Source organism: Formica exsecta, unplaced genomic scaffold, assembly GCF_003651465.1.
Source record: "Formica exsecta isolate Colony F162 unplaced genomic scaffold, ASM365146v1 scaffold139, whole genome shotgun sequence".
In the NCBI taxonomy this organism is placed as follows: domain Eukaryota; kingdom Metazoa; phylum Arthropoda; class Insecta; order Hymenoptera; family Formicidae; genus Formica; species Formica exsecta.
Window position 1 is genome coordinate 132,192 of NW_021848721.1, and position 17,442 is coordinate 149,633.

General features: G+C 32.6%; 3 protein-coding genes across 5 annotated transcripts in view; 1 reads left to right on the top strand and 2 right to left on the bottom strand.

The window, feature by feature from the left end:
• Positions 1-1,522: 1,522 nt before the first annotated feature.
• LOC115246157 (SET and MYND domain-containing protein 4-like) lies at positions 1,523-4,257 on the top strand. Of its 2 annotated transcripts, none has more exons than XM_029824808.1 (6): positions 1,523-1,708; positions 1,792-2,925; positions 2,993-3,273; positions 3,425-3,583; positions 3,645-3,788; positions 3,872-4,257. In XM_029824808.1, the coding sequence occupies exons 2-6, from the start codon at positions 1,833-1,835 to the stop codon at positions 4,133-4,135; spliced, it is 1,941 nt and encodes a 646-aa protein (XP_029680668.1). In that variant the 5' UTR covers positions 1,523-1,708; positions 1,792-1,832; the 3' UTR covers positions 4,136-4,257. The 2 variants fall into 2 exon arrangements, with proteins under 2 accessions (XP_029680668.1, XP_029680669.1); XM_029824809.1 differs by having other exon boundaries at positions 1,524-1,708; positions 1,792-2,919.
• A 469-nt stretch (positions 4,258-4,726) lies between these two features.
• Positions 4,727-7,149, bottom strand: LOC115246159 (5'-nucleotidase-like). The gene is made up of 6 exons (XM_029824812.1): positions 7,037-7,149; positions 5,902-6,066; positions 5,722-5,826; positions 5,486-5,656; positions 5,123-5,312; positions 4,727-4,990 (listed from the first exon to the last, which is right to left on the bottom strand). The coding sequence occupies exons 1-6, from the start codon at positions 7,133-7,135 to the stop codon at positions 4,812-4,814; spliced, it is 909 nt and encodes a 302-aa protein (XP_029680672.1). The 5' UTR covers positions 7,136-7,149; the 3' UTR covers positions 4,727-4,811.
• A 1,166-nt stretch (positions 7,150-8,315) lies between these two features.
• LOC115246158 (protein 5NUC-like) overlaps positions 8,316-17,442 on the bottom strand; it is a 13,559-nt gene continuing 4,432 nt past the window's right edge. For both annotated transcript variants that reach the window (XM_029824810.1, XM_029824811.1), the window contains exons 4-8: positions 9,491-9,655; positions 9,311-9,415; positions 9,075-9,245; positions 8,712-8,901; positions 8,316-8,579 (exon numbers count right to left, since the gene is read on the bottom strand). In XM_029824810.1, the coding sequence (XP_029680670.1) occupies positions 8,401-8,579; positions 8,712-8,901; positions 9,075-9,245; positions 9,311-9,415; positions 9,491-9,655 (810 nt within the window). In that variant the 3' untranslated portion in view covers positions 8,316-8,400. The remainder of the gene's footprint in view (positions 8,580-8,711; positions 8,902-9,074; positions 9,246-9,310; positions 9,416-9,490; positions 9,656-17,442) is intronic.

The following is a 17,442-nucleotide window of genomic DNA, read 5'->3' on the forward strand; positions in this document are numbered from 1 at the left end:
GACTAAAATTTCTTTATCCTGATTGGTCAAATTTCAATCTTGAATCTTGAATCTCAATCTTCAATGCGTAGTCTGATACGGGCATTACGACTGCATTGTAGACCCCGCATAAAGGCCCGTCTACAATGGCAGTAACAAGGCTGTAGGAGTAGGAGAGTATACTGTTTTTAGTGATGTTTAGACGGGGAGTAACGAAATGGGCAATTTCCATTTGCTCTTAAAAGTATACTCTCCTACTCCTACAGCCTTGTTACTGCCATTGTAGACGGCCCTTAAGGCCCTTGCACAATGCCAGGCAACAAACAATAGGAACAGGAAATAGAAATTATCCACCAATAGGAGCAGAGAATAGATATTATTCCCTGTTCCTATTGGTGGATAATTTCTATTTCCTGTTCCTATTGCCTGTTCCTATTCCCTTTAAGGGCCCGGGCACATAAAAAAACTCAAGCAGTAAGACTTAAGACTTAAGAATTTCAACCATACGGAATTATCAGCGTAGCTTACGTTTCAATATGGCTGCCTTACTGTTCGACCGTGATTGGTCAATTCGCTTACGTCTTAAGTCTTATGGCACCTTTACATGGCAGCATTAAGGTGCCTTTACATGGCAGCGTCAAGCGTCAAGCGTCGAGCGTTGTCGAATGTTTGCGCAGAAAACTGCGCAGAATTTAAAAGAGATAGATTCTAGGCTGAAATTAGATTTTGCGCAATTTTCTGCGCAGACGCTCGACGCTTAACGCTGCCATGTAAAGGTACCTTTACTGCTTAAGTTTTTTTATGTGCCACGGCCCTAAAACGAGCGTTCCATGAATTCGCACCTTTACCTTTAGATGAACCGACGGTTAAAATTAGCAGGGTGGCCAACAGAAAATAGAGATGAAGGAAAACCAAGCATTCATATCATTTCAGTTGGAACCCTGCTAATTTTAAACGTCGGTTCATCTACCCTATGTTCCGATTCCCCACCCCAGTGCACATATTATAGTATACGTGACATATACTAGTCGTGTTCCGAAATTCACTACTAGTACTGGAAATCTATAATATATGTTACGTGAACTATAGATTTTCAGTACTGGTAGTGAATTTTGGAACACGACCACTATAATATTGGGTGCACCCGAATGGGGAATCGAAACACAGCATAAAGGCTGGTTTATGCAGGCCGTAACTGTTAATTTATGCCGGAACCGTTAAAGTTTAACACTAGGATTACAATGCTTTTGTTCATAATGGCATTATGAACAAAAGCATTGTAATCCTAGTGTTAAACTTTAACGGTTCCGGCATAAATTAACAGTTATGGCCTGCATAAACCAGCCTTTAACCGGACTTGGTGAAATTGGGCCTCAGAGATTAATGACGTCATTACATTGTCTCTGCCAATAAAAGGCTTGAATTCATAGTAAAATATAGTAATTAATTGTACCGGGTTGGGTTAACCTGTTCATTCGAAAACGCTATAAGATAGATAAAGCTCTATCTATATATAATATATCTATGATCTAACCGGATTTGGTGAAATTACCCCTAAATACATATATGACCGTGTGACGAGTACTCGTCGGAGCCAACCCCCACACGAAGAAGAAGCCCTAAATACGTCCATTATCTCAAAAGATCTTTATATTTCGCGATGGTTCGCTAATCTTGTCGATCCTTAAATTATTATTTTAATCAACAAATATTAAAAATTTTATATACGGTAATCACATAAATATTTTTTTACGGTGCTTTACAAATTTATATTCATATTATTGAAACTTATTCGTCTTTTTCTCTTTGTAGATTTTACCGTACAAGTATTAGAGCGATATTTTTAAGAAAAAATGGATAAAATAGCGACTGCGTTTAATGCACGATTGATTGTAGCAAACAAGCAACATGAACTTGCAGATAGATATAAGAAACTTAAGACTGATCAAGAACGTGTAATATTTACTTTCAATGTTATGCTCGAGTACGATATGGTTCCTAGTACAACTGGTATACCAAAAAATGCCAAAGAATCTGAGAAATTACGGGAGCAAGGCAATAAAGTTTTTATCAAAGGGACTTTCAATAACATGACATGCATTGATGCTCTAAAATTATATACGAAGAGTATAGCCTTTGCACCTTATCCATCTGAGCAGCTTGCTCTTGCCTATGCCAACAGATCAGCAGTATTATTTCAATTAGGTTTACATTTGGAATGTATTCAGGATATCGACAGAGCGCTAGCCCTAAATTATCCTGATAATCTGAGAGCAAAGCTTTATGTACGTAAAACAGAATGTTTAATAATTTTGAAAAATTGTTCTGTGGAAAACATTTTGAGGGAAGCGCAGCATTGGCTAGATAAAATGTCTTTGAATGATGTCAGTCGAGAAAAATTACGATCAAAACTTGATTTTTTACATTATAAGGCTGCACAGACAGAACAATCTGTTAAAGATAATTTGATATGCACGAAAGTGAAGAAATCTGAAAATGAATCTTTTCTCCCTATTATTGCATCCCACAATGATGAAGTTCCATGCGCATCGGATGCAGTAGCTATAAAATACAACACGCGCTATGGCAGACATGTTATTGCTACTCGTGATATTCAGCCCGGCGAAGTAATTGCTGTGGAGAAGCCTTACACATTGTTATTAACGCAACGAAATGTACAGACGCACTGTTCAAACTGCTTGGAGGTGTGCTGGACGAATATACCCTGCAACTATTGCACTTATGCTATGTATTGTTCGGAGGAATGCAGATATGCCGAATGGAAAAAATGTCATGATGTGGAATGTGCTGTCTTCCCTGCTTTGATTGAATATGAATGTTATAATCTTGATTTACTTAGCATAAGACTTATTGTGCTTGCTATAAGAGAAGCTGGTGATATAAAAAAATTAAGAACCATGCTGGAAAAACTTAATGAATGTAATGGTATTTAAAATTTCTACCCCCTTTTTTCGTTCTTAATATAACAGCGTTGTATATGACATTGTTTTAGATCCACGGACAAAGGGCTTTTCTCAAGATGGAAAATTATATAGCGATAGATATATTAGCGTGTACAGTCTTGTGACAAATACTGATAAAAGGTCTGTTTCCGATCTATTGAGGAGGTCTTTGGATACTTGCCTTATTTTGTACTTCTTAGCGACACGTACTGTGATGTTTGGTACTAAATTACCGGAAGATTTAAGCATTTTGGCGAAAAACGATGATGTTACGTTTATCGGAGGTCTCATTTTAAGACATCAACAGATAATTCCCAGCAATATTCACACTGTATGATATTGGCTAAGTATTTTAATATACATCGATTGTATGTGCATTTTTATCTACTGTTTATCTACTTTTACAAAAGTTCGATAACAGTCTTTTATTCGCTTTTTTTTAACAAGTTTTCCTTGTCAGAGTCATTTAAGTCTGATTTCAGTTCAGTGAAGAGCAAGGCTTAGAATGTGTAGAACGCGGTATAGCCGCAATGCCATTTTTGAGTTTAATTAATCATAGCTGTAATCCAAATATATTCAGGCACTCTAGACCTAAACATGTGGTGATATACGCCATGTATCCCATTCGAAAGGGCGAGCAGGTATATTAAACTGGCTTGGTAGAAATATTACCATATATGTCAATGTTATGTTTTATTACAGCTCTTTGATAATTATGGCGAACATTATGCTCTTAAACCGAGAGCAACGAGACAACAGAAGCTACTCAAACAGTATTTTTTCACCTGTGACTGTATTCCTTGTCAAGAAAACTGGCCTATGTATCATGAATTACAATCATTTAAGGTAAATAATAACGAATTAGATTAATAAGTAAAAAATAGTTGAGCTTTAATAATATCATGTTTTGTTTGTTTTCTAAATTGCAGACTTTAGTGAAGAGAGCAGAGGACAAGACTAAGATAAGAGAGGCGTTGTGGAAATTTAATACATATGTTGATTTAGCGACAGAAGACAATGTGCGAGATAAACCTTACATTATCGAAGACTTATTGAAGATGATACAAACATTGCATAATTGCGCGCCGATGCCTTGTGAGGAAATGAGTAACGTTATCGAGACATTAAAACGCGTATACGATTTGAACGGGAATAGATTTGAAATACCACAAATATGGACATATCAAAAGTAAAAACGAATTTTATTTATGTTTTTCGACTAATAAAATAATTTTATTGTTACTGTTTGATATGTGACTAATCTGTAAAAGAGATTTTATGGAGACATCTTAAGAGAGAGAGAGAGAGAGAGAGAGGGAGAAGGGGTGAGAAGGAGAGAGGGAGTGAGAGAGAGAGGGGGGGAGAAGGAGATCAATATTTTTTTGTCTATTATATAATAGATTTTCTAAGAGGAAGAGATTTATATTTTTGTTTCAGAGTTCTATTAAAAATATTTATATAGTGTTTTATATATATAACAATATTTTTTTATTACAAAAATAAAAATATATTTATATATTATTATACTAATTATATTTATTAAATCTAAGATTTTAACAAGTGTAATGTTTTTAAAATGTAATAAAATAAGTAATGTGCGTTAAGTTTGTGTTTTTCAGTTTTTTCATTATCTTCTATGTAATTCCTATAAGAAATAGGATCCTATAAGATATATGTTTTTATTCTATTAATAAGTCACAATAAATAAATCGCAAATAATATTGAAATAGAAAAAGCGACAGAGAGAAGAGCGGGAGAGGACTATGAAAGATAATATAGCATAATAAAAAGTTCGAGATATAATCTGTTTAATTATAATCATTTAGTCACAAGTTGATATTTAATCATATTAAATTAATAGCATTTCCTTTATGTCATCAATAGCCAAGTAATGATTGGTAAAAGAATTGTCATCCCAATCGGTCGGTACGTCGTCCCGAGATTATCTATGTACATTGTATCTACGTACGAAATTCTCCACTCCACGCCTGGATATACCGGACTGTGTTTATTGAAATATCGCAATATCGCTCCCGCCATAGTAATACCTGTTAAAATAAAATTTAATCGTGATAAATTTTCAATGGATATGATCGCGGGGATAAAGTAAGATAGTAAGATGAAAAAATACTATATATTCAAAACAAATATTATTAATGTTATGCGATACATAAACATACTCAGCGGGATTGTTTTAATGTTCTCCAACATATGAAAACCATCTCCGCCCTTTGCAAGGAAATCATTTATGAGGATATTATAGGTGAGATTTTGTTGGAGTTTGCTATATGTCGGTACTCGACAAGCGGCGCATTGTACTTGAACGGAAACTACCCTTGAGTTGGGTGGTCGGTTTGTGTTATATGTCACCTGTATAAATAATGCAAGTTAATCTTTGACGGAACACGAGTTGGAGTAGCTATATACTCAAAGTTTCGATATTCAAATAATTGCCAAGCGAAGAAAATGATAATGTTTATAAGATTTAACGCGACTTTTTCTAGATAAATAAAAATTTTATCTTAAAAATAAATTATGTATACCTGTAATCCCGAATATTGTAGAAAAGCGCCGAATAGATTGCCGGTGGAAGTTAAGTTGTCGAGATTATGAACGCTCCATTCTAACATCGAAAGGATCTGTTTCCCTGTTACGGAAGCCTTAACAACGACATTCCCGAAGGGCAAAACGCTTATAATATCTTTCCGGGTGACCTGTAAATGTTGCGTTTGCGAATGAAAATGAAAAGATTGTGAAAGAGAGATGCGTAATTAATTACCTGATCATTTCTCGCTCTGGTGATGGACGTTCTAATGCTGCCGCTGTTTACGATCGCGATGGCAGCATCCGTCCATCCGTCTTTGTTCAAGTATTCCCTGGCATACTGCGAGCAAAGAAAACAGGCTTATTATTAGAGAGAGAAAGAGAGAGACATCATTAAACTAATTAAAAATCTTACGTAATCAAGTATAGCGTCGCAGATTAAATTTCCCATGTTGCATTCTTGTCGTCTGCAATTCTTGCTGTCTCCGTCGATGAGTACTCGTGTCTGTCCGATGACTTTCCGTTCCAAATCATCAATGGGTCCTCTCTTATCATCTATCAATTTTAGAACATCCTTCGCCTATAGAAAACAATAACAAAAAGCATCATATATTTTGAAGCGTATATTATGTTAACGTAACATATTTTTTCATATTTCTTATATGCGTATGTAATCATTAGAGATATGTTTTTATATAGTGAATATTTTATGTATATTATACAGGGGGTAGGGCATTTAAAATATTACAAGCTATTATCTTTGAAAATACGTATTATAGCAAAAGATGTTTTAGATACAAGTTATTTGGCTTGAAGGGAGAAAAAAGATGTAGATATTGGTTTAACCTTGGGTGTAGGTGCCAAGGTCATGTGAAGGTCAACCTACGTTTTTTTAATGAAACTATCCTAACTTTTTTATATAAATCGATTCCTTGCAATATTTGGTGTAAAAAGTTATAAGAGTAGGATGGCCAAAAATTGAATAGTTTACGAGATATTTTATACCTTAATTTTATATAAACTATGAAATATCTCTCTTTTGTAATATATTCATTTTTCGGTTATCTTACTTCAATACTTTTATGCACAAAATAATGAGAGGAATCAATTCATATAAAGACAATATATAATTGTTTTGAGGAAAAAGTATAAATTTTTGTAAAGAGCAGCTGCGACGTTGACTCACATGACTTTGAAAAATGACCTTAGTTAAAATTCAAGATTATCAACTTCTTACTCCCTCAAAATCTTATAAATTTTGTTTGAATCATTTTTTTGTATGATATCAACTTTCGGAGAAAACATCTAGTAACACTTTAAATGCCTCACTTTGTGTATGTACACATTATAAAAATATATGGTAAATGTTTGGATTAACTTACACATTACGGATCGTTTTCATTTTTACATATATTGTAGAGGGTACATTCTTAAATAATATTAAGTAATACATGCTTTGAATTTTGTGGCCCTCTCTTCTGGTTCCAGAGATATGCGATTTTGAAGTATTGTAAAAATAACATTTTAAGAAAATGGGATTTAAACCTAACCTTGATCATGATCTTGATGTAGTTCAACTTTATTATAAAGTAAACGCGTGGGCGGGGAAGGGTCTCCGCTCCAAAAAAATCTAACCTAACCCAACCCATCTCCGTGAGTGAATTTTTATTATTTTAAGAAATAATTCATCCCTGGGGGATATGGATTGGATTAGGTTAGATTTCTTCGGGATGAGGGTGCAGGGAGGGGAGCGGAGGCCCTCCTCCGCCCACGCGTTCATTTAAAGATTTACTTGTTATTTTTATATACATATACTAATTAATATATAAAAGTAAAATATAGAATGGCAATAGGAACCAGCGCCGTAAGTCTAACGCAAATAAATTAAAGTGCAATTACTTGATGACCATACAGTGGATGTTTATTGATTTAGGGTCAATCAAAAAATAATTAAAAAATTTAAAATTTAAAAAATGGAAGCGGACGTTTCGGCCCTTCTTTTGGCCATCATCAGCGCACGGACTAATAATAGAATTAAAAATAAACGGAAACGCAGACCGAATCGCAAGTACCTAGTCGGTTAGACTCCAGATTCGCCGCCAGAATAGGATATGAGGCGTTTTGTATAAAGGGTATTAGACCTTTGACGCCGTCGTCGAATTCGTGGTTGCCCAAGGACTGTCAGAATTCAATCACATGTAATGTATACGACCACACACAAATCGATGTTATTTAGATATTGCAATTTGCACGACTATTTTATCCATATCTATAAATAAAGATGTAAAAAAACCGTTTTCTTTTTATTAAAACGTTGAAAAAAATGTGTTCTTTTCATTATTTTTGAAATATATATAATATTATCTCTTTCTTTATATTTTTTTAAATATTATAATAAAAAAAAACAAGTTCTTATGTTTTTACGTAATTTATTTTTCTTTGTAAGTAATTTTAATGAGACTTTTGCGGCAAATTATATCAAACACGACATGAAATAATTTTCAGTTAATGCATAATAAAAAAAAAAGTTATGCATTTAAAAATTATCCAAATTATGTTATGTTTGGTATTATTTTAACTGCAAAAATCTCATTAATCCATTAAAACCGTTTTCAAAAAGATAAAATAAAAAATAAAAAGATTAGTTTTTAGTTTATAAAATGTTTACATTTGTGAATTGCGAATGGATGAAGCCGATTGTAAGATCCTATAAGATATATGTTTTTATTCTATTAATAAGTCACAATAAATAAATCGCAAATAATATTGAAATAGAAAAAGCGACAGAGAGAAGAGCGGGAGAGGACTATGAAAGATAATATAGCATAATAAAAAGTTCGAGATATAATCTGTTTAATTATAATCATTTAGTCACAAGTTGATATTTAATCATATTAAATTAATAGCATTTCCTTTATGTCATCAATAGCCAAGTAATGATTGGTAAAAGAATTGTCATCCCAATCGGTCGGTACGTCGTCCCGAGATTATCTATGTACATTGTATCTACGTACGAAATTCTCCACTCCACGCCTGGATATACCGGACTGTGTTTATTGAAATATCGCTCCAATACATCCGCCATAGTAATACCTGTTAAAATAAAATTTAATCGTGATAAATTTTCAATGGATATGATCGCGGGGATAAAGTAAGATGATTAAATTAAAAAATACTATATATTCAAAACAAATATTATTAATGTTATGCGATACATAAACATACTCAGCGGGATTGTTTTAATGTTCTCCAACATATGAAAACCATCTCCGCCCTTTGCAAGGAAATCATTTATGAGGATATTATAGGTGAGATTTTGTTGGAGTTTGCTATATGTCGGTACTCGACAAGCGGCGCATTGTACTTGAACGGAAACTACCCTTGAGTTGGGTGGTCGGTTTGTGTTATATGTCACCTGTATAAATAATGCAAGTTAATCTTTGACGGAACACGAGTTGGAGTAGCTATATACTCAAAGTTTCGATATTCAAATAATTGCCAAGCGAAGAAAATGATAATGTTTATAAGATTTAACGCGACTTTTTCTAGATAAATAAAAATTTTATCTTAAAAATAAATTATGTATACCTGTAATCCCGAATATTGTAGAAAAGCGCCGAATAGATTGCCGGTGGAAGTTAAGTTGTCGAGATTATGAACGCTCCATTCTAACATCGAAAGGATCTGTTTCCCTGTTACGGAAGCCTTAACAACGACATTCCCGAAGGGCAAAACGCTTATAATATCTTTCCGGGTGACCTGTAAATGTTGCGTTTGCGAATGAAAATGAAAAGATTGTGAAAGAGAGATGCGTAATTAATTACCTGATCATTTCTCGCTCTGGTGATGGACGTTCTAATGCTGCCGCTGTTTACGATCGCGATGGCAGCATCCGTCCATCCGTCTTTGTTCAAGTATTCCCTGGCATACTGCGAGCAAAGAAAACAGGCTTATTATTAGAGAGAGAAAGAGAGAGACATCATTAAACTAATTAAAAATCTTACGTAATCAAGTATAGCGTCGCAGATTAAATTTCCCATGTTGCATTCTTGTCGTCTGCAATTCTTGCTGTCTCCGTCGATGAGTACTCGTGTCTGTCCGATGACTTTCCGTTCCAAATCATCAATGGGTCCTCTCTTATCATCTATCAATTTTAGAACATCCTTCGCCTATAGAAAACAATAACAAAAAGCATCATATATTTTGAAGCGTATATTATGTTAACGTAACATATTTTTTCATATTTCTTATATGCGTATGTAATCATTAGAGATATGTTTTTATATAGTGAATATTTTATGTATATTATACAGGGGGTAGGGCATTTAAAATATTACAAGCTATTATCTTTGAAAATACGTATTATAGCAAAAGATGTTTTAGATACAAGTTATTTGGCTTGAAGGGAGAAAAAAGATGTAGATATTGGTTTAACCTTGGGTGTAGGTGCCAAGGTCATGTGAAGGTCAACCTACGTTTTTTTAATGAAACTATCCTAACTTTTTTATATAAATCGATTCCTTGCAATATTTGGTGTAAAAAGTTATAAGAGTAGGATGGCCAAAAATTGAATAGTTTACGAGATATTTTATACCTTAATTTTATATAAACTATGAAATATCTCTCTTTTGTAATATATTCATTTTTCGGTTATCTTACTTCAATACTTTTATGCACAAAATAATGAGAGGAATCAATTCATATAAAGACAATATATAATTGTTTTGAGGAAAAAGTATAAATTTTTGTAAAGAGCAGCTGCGACGTTGACTCACATGACTTTGAAAAATGACCTTAGTTAAAATTCAAGATTATCAACTTCTTACTCCCTCAAAATCTTATAAATTTTGTTTGAATCATTTTTTTGTATGATATCAACTTTCGGAGAAAACATCTAGTAACACTTTAAATGCCTCACTTTGTGTATGTACACATTATAAAAATATATGGTAAATGTTTGGATTAACTTACACATTACGGATCGTTTTCATTTTTACATATATTGTAGAGGGTACATTCTTAAATAATATTAAGTAATACATGCTTTGAATTTTGTGGCCCTCTCTTCTGGTTCCAGAGATATGCGATTTTGAAGTATTGTAAAAATAACATTTTAAGAAAATGGGATTTAAACCTAACCTTGATCATGATCTTGATGTAGTTCAACTTTATTATAAAGTAAACGCGTGGGCGGGGAAGGGTCTCCGCTCCAAAAAAATCTAACCTAACCCAACCCATCTCCGTGAGTGAATTTTTATTATTTTAAGAAATAATTCATCCCTGGGGGATATGGATTGGATTAGGTTAGATTTCTTCGGGATGAGGGTGCAGGGAGGGGAGCGGAGGCCCTCCTCCGCCCACGCGTTCATTTAAAGATTTACTTGTTATTTTTATATACATATACTAATTAATATATAAAAGTAAAATATAGAATGGCAATAGGAACCAGCGCCGTAAGTCTAACGCAAATAAATTAAAGTGCAATTACTTGATGACCATACAGTGGATGTTTATTGATTTAGGGTCAATCAAAAAATAATTAAAAAATTTAAAATTTAAAAAATGGAAGCGGACGTTTCGGCCCTTCTTTTGGCCATCATCAGCGCACGGACTAATAATAGAATTAAAAATAAACGGAAACGCAGACCGAATCGCAAGTACCTAGTCGGTTAGACGACTGTCAGAATTCAATCACATGTAATGTATACGACCACACACAAATCGATGTTATTTAGATATTGCAATTTGCACGACTATTTTATCCATATCTATAAATAAAGATGTAAAAAAACCGTTTTCTTTTTATTAAAACGTTGAAAAAAATGTGTTCTTTTCATTATTTTTGAAATATATATAATATTATCTCTTTCTTTATATTTTTTTAAATATTATAATAAAAAAAAACAAGTTCTTATGTTTTTACGTAATTTATTTTTCTTTGTAAGTAATTTTAATGAGACTTTTGCGGCAAATTATATCAAACACGACATGAAATAATTTTCAGTTAATGCATAATAAAAAAAAAAGTTATGCATTTAAAAATTATCCAAATTATGTTATGTTTGGTATTATTTTAACTGCAAAAATCTCATTAATCCATTAAAACCGTTTTCAAAAAGATAAAATAAAAAATAAAAAGATTAGTTTTTAGTTTATAAAATGTTTACATTTGTGAATTGCGAATGGATGAAGCCGATTGTAAGAGATTTCGGTACTCTTTAATGATAGTAAAGATGTTAAAAATATATACATGAGAAAAAAAAACAAAATTAAAAAAAATGACTTGTTTTTTTTCACAAAAAACTACTTCTCATGAAAAAAAAATTTAGTTTTTTTTCTATTTACATCTTTACCTATAGACGCTATTTGCATATATTTATATATAACTCATCTATATACATAGAATGAGTTGTGCAGTTTTTGCAGATCAATAAACAAACTGAGAAATTCATATTTTTCGAAAGTGAAACGCAGTTGATATTTACTATTGCGTCTGGCTGTAAGAGATTCATGAACCAAGCCACCGCTTCCCACTTGTATACGTTGTACCAGGCGGTCCCTTGATAAGTGTCGCCGGCATTTAGAAAGATCGTCGACGACGATTTCGATTTCGCTTGGCGGACTAAAGTCGCGATTCTGGCAAAACCTCCGTAACACTTCCTGGCAGCGGAGTCCTGCGGCGTACACGTTGTCGATAATTGCGACGTCTCTTCGAATCTAAGAATGTTCCGCAGCAAAGTCTTAATTTCAGACGGTGCAGACTACGATTTAAATACATAAATTACGACTTTGGAAGAACGAAGAAATTCTCTCCTCAAATTACGTTCGTGTGTAAAAACACACGCGCGGATATTTAATTAGCATATGGGTGCGGGATATAATTAACTGCCTTAACATTCGTGATTAGCGTAGTGGCGGTAATTATTGGTAGCGTGACGCAAAATTACACAAAATTGTAATGTATGTGTGTGAGATGTATAAAGAATAAATATTATATGAGTCTTTTATAGAAGTCAAACTGATTATAACTCCGCTAATAAATCATGTGTTCTAATATCAAAATTAAAAAACATATGTTAGAAGTATGAAGAGTAAATATTATATAAATCTCTTATATAGAGATCAATTTGATCAACTCTGTTAATATATCACGTGTTCTAATATCAAAATTAAGAAATTTATTAAAAAAGTGGAGTTGATCGGTTTGACTTCTCAGAAACTCATATATATACGTAAATAATGTTTAATTTGTTTAAATAATATAGAATTAATTTTTTGCAACACAATCACAAGTTTGCATTATAAAAAAGTGGAATTGATCGGTTTGGCTTATAAGAGACTCATTTATGCCTAAATAATGTTTATTTTATTTAAATAATATAGAATTAATTTCTTGTAATACAATCAGTTTTGCATTATCAAGTTTTTAATATAAAAAAAGAAAGAGAGAGATAGGGATATTTTAAATAATATTTTTTTCTAAGAGAAAAGAATGACCTACCTCGCATGCATGTCATTCGTGTGAACGATTCCGATAGTAAATTCTTCATCCTTTCGTAAAGTGGGGTTTGCATAAGTTTCGCTTGCGAGTATCAGCAACGCGATAATGCAACAGTTTATGAGCAAAGCAATCGACATCTTTGATTATCACTAATTCTACGTCTTGTTTTGACTTTTGATTGTGCTTCTTTACAATCTCTTCTTTGTGTCTCGCTTATCTTCTTATTTTTAGTGCCGATAAGGCGCGTTCTGGTTGCATATGGCCAATTATAATGTCGCCTCGGTTTTTCTCATATTAGTCAAATCATTCTACTGCATTTCCCGACATGAAATGTCTCTCTGAAAGAACACTACATTTTTATTTGAGATTTAATTTACATTATAATACAATTTTTTAAAATATTTTTAGTATCTAATAATTGTGCACGAATATACAGTGTTTCCTAAATAAGTACACAAACTTGAAGGGGATATTCCTTGGCTTATTTTAAGAAGAAAATATCCTATAAACATGTGTCCTAAACTGCTTCGTTTTCAAAATACAGGGTATCAAAGTTATGCAACAAAAAAATGAAGATTTCGAAAATGTGGAAAACATTTAAAGATATTTTATTCAAATTTGGTATGCGTGGAATTAATGTGATATTTGAAAAGCCTTACTTTTTATTAGAGAACAGTTTGTGTTATTACAAACGAAAAAAATGGAAAACAATAGTAACTAAAAAGTATGTATGTAATAATATATGTAATGTATGTAATAATAAAAAAAATGTAATAATATGTAATAAAATCACATTAATACCACGCATACCAAATTTGAAAAAAAATTTGAATAAAATATCTAAATGTTTTCCACATTTTCGAAATTTTCATTTTCTTTGCACAACTTTGACACCTTGTATTTTGAAAACAAAGCAATTTAGGATACATGTTTATAGGGCCTTTTCTTCTTAAAAAAAGCCTTTTCTTCTTAAAATAAGCCAAGGAATATCCCCTTCAAGTTTGTGTACTTATTTAGGATCTTACTTCAATACTTTTATGCACAAAATAATGAGAGGAATCAATTCATATAAAGACAATATATAATTGTTTTGAGGAAAAAGTATAAATTTTTGTAAAGAGCAGCTGCGACGTTGACTCACATGACTTTGAAAAATGACCTTAGTTAAAATTCAAGATTATCAACTTCTTACTCCCTCAAAATCTTATAAATTTTGTTTGAATCATTTTTTTGTATGATATCAACTTTCGGAGAAAACATCTAGTAACACTTTAAATGCCTCACTTTGTGTATGTACACATTATAAAAATATATGGTAAATGTTTGGATTAACTTACACATTACGGATCGTTTTCATTTTTACATATATTGTAGAGGGTACATTCTTAAATAATATTAAGTAATACATGCTTTGAATTTTGTGGCCCTCTCTTCTGGTTCCAGAGATATGCGATTTTGAAGTATTGTAAAAATAACATTTTAAGAAAATGGGATTTAAACCTAACCTTGATCATGATCTTGATGTAGTTCAACTTTATTATAAAGTAAACGCGTGGGCGGGGAAGGGTCTCCGCTCCAAAAAAATCTAACCTAACCCAACCCATCTCCGTGAGTGAATTTTTATTATTTTAAGAAATAATTCATCCCTGGGGGATATGGATTGGATTAGGTTAGATTTCTTCGGGATGAGGGTGCAGGGAGGGGAGCGGAGGCCCTCCTCCGCCCACGCGTTCATTTAAAGATTTACTTGTTATTTTTATATACATATACTAATTAATATATAAAAGTAAAATATAGAATGGCAATAGGAACCAGCGCCGTAAGTCTAACGCAAATAAATTAAAGTGCAATTACTTGATGACCATACAGTGGATGTTTATTGATTTAGGGTCAATCAAAAAATAATTAAAAAATTTAAAATTTAAAAAATGGAAGCGGACGTTTCGGCCCTTCTTTTGGCCATCATCAGCGCTTTGACACCTTGTATTTTGAAAACAAAGCAATTTAGGATACATGTTTATAGGGCCTTTTCTTCTTAAAAAAAGCCTTTTCTTCTTAAAATAAGCCAAGAAATATTCCCTTCAAGTTTATGTACTTACTTAGGAAACACCCTGTATAGAATGAGAGAGAAATTATATAGTATTTTAAACAGCAGAAATATATATAGACTTTTATTTGCATTTTCTACATTTACAGAGTACGAGAACCTGCGTCCATCTGGTTACTACGATTATTACGAAATTTATACCGAGATTTGCCAAGAATTTCAAGGATTTGCAACATCGCGTTCGAGAAACTGTCGTGTCTTTCAAGCAAAAATCAATTCGATTTGATAACTGTCTAATTTGTCGAGAGAGATGATAGTAATGAGAATTTTTCTTCCTCGTCTTTTAACATAACGAAATATTCTTCTCCATCAGAAAGAATTTGTTATCTAAATACTTTAGCAATGCAGTTTCCAAATTTCTTTTTTGATAAGAGTGAAAGCAGATATGATCTATTGAGGGACGCCCGTATTAACAAGATTATGTCTTTAAATACTTTATATATATAATAATACTTTTATATAATAAACACACACACACACACACACACACACACATCTCTGTGTGTAATATCTTTAATTTGCTATAAGCAACGGCGTTCGGTGACAGATTGAGTAACACCGCATGTAAATGAAAATGAACAATGACATGTGACCACGCAAATTATTATGCGCCAAGCAACATTCCGCATTTATATGCGCACCACGTGCAATGCAAGGCGACTTTCGCGAAAGCGGGAGGTAAAATCGCGTTTTCCAAGCCGAATTCCGAGGATTGAACCGTCACCTTCGTTAATTTTCCTAAATAATGTGCGTGCTCTTAGTCGTGTATTTCAAATATTTTTTATTATTAATTTTATTATATTTATTATTTTTTTTTATTATTAATTTTTATTTCTTTTTTTCCCGAAGGAGAAGAAAAAGAAGCAAACGCACCAAGGACCAAAACGCGCACCGACAACTGTCACTTTAGTTTCTTTCGGACGTTTCGGCCCTTCTTTTGGCCATCATCAGCGCACGGACTAATAATAGAATTAAAAATAAACGGAAACGCAGACCGAATCGCAAGTACCTAGTCGGTTAGACTAAATGTCAAAACTTTTTTGACAAAATGTCAAAAAATTGTACGGCAAAGATCTCTCACGTCATCATGATAAATATCCCAAATTTGCATCTAACAGACTAGGTACTTGCGATTCGGTCTGCGTTTCCGTTTATTTTTAATTCTATTATTAGTCCGTGCGCTGATGATGGCCAAAAGAAGGGCCGAAACGTCCGAAAGAAAAATAAGGAGAAGAAAAAGAAGCAAACGCACCAAGGACCAAAACGCGCACCGACAACTGTCACTTTAGTTACGAAAAATGCTTGTAAACACCGATATAATCACATACGAGTATATACAAGAGTATACTCGAAAGTACACGAGATTATACTGATCGCTCTTCCACTAGGTACTTGCGATTCGGTCTGCGTTTCCGTTTATTTTTAATTATATTATTAGTCCGTACGCTGATGATGGCCAAAAGAAGGGCCGAAACGTCCGAAAGAAAAATATTACAAAACAAAACAGTATACAATTTTATATCTTATTAAATCATATCAACAACTAAATAAATAAAAAAAAAATTCTTAATGAAACTAAACAGTAATTCAGAAGTGTACAGAAGTGTATAGAAGACAGTGACGCAATAACGACCAAATATAAACAAAAAAATATAAACACGCAAGTAGGATATAATGAAAAAATTATACAAATACGAAATTTATGATTCAAAATCGCATATCTCTAGAATCAGAAGAGAGCGCCACAAGATTCAAAGCGTGTATTGCTTAGGAATATATACAATATAAGTAAAAATGAAAACAATTCGTGATGTATAAGTTAATCCGAACATTTACCAAATATATACAGGGTGTTAAATTTCAAACGTAACAAGTGGAATATCTCGTAAACAATACATTTTAGAAAAAAATGTTTCAGACAAAAGTTGTATGGTTTCGAGTGGGACATAAGGTGGTGTCATTAATTTGACCTTGAGTAGTTGCTTGAAGGTCACGTGAAGGTCACCTTCAATTTTTTAAATGGAATCACCTACTTTTTATTGCATATTTTTGTAGCTTATCTCGAGAGCTTTTCAAAACACTATAAAGTATTTTTTCATTAAGTACTTTTACAAATCAATTAGTGTAAAGAGAAAAACAAATAATTGTTTTAAAAAATACATTGTAAATAATTACATACTTTTTCTTAAAAACAATTATTTTTTTTATACTAATTGGTTTGTCCCATTATTCTGAACATAAAAGTATTACGGTAAGATTATCGAAAACTAAAAATTTTACGAGATATTTTAATTTATATATCAAAATATGTCAGATTAAAATATAAAATAACTCAAAAAGTACTTAAT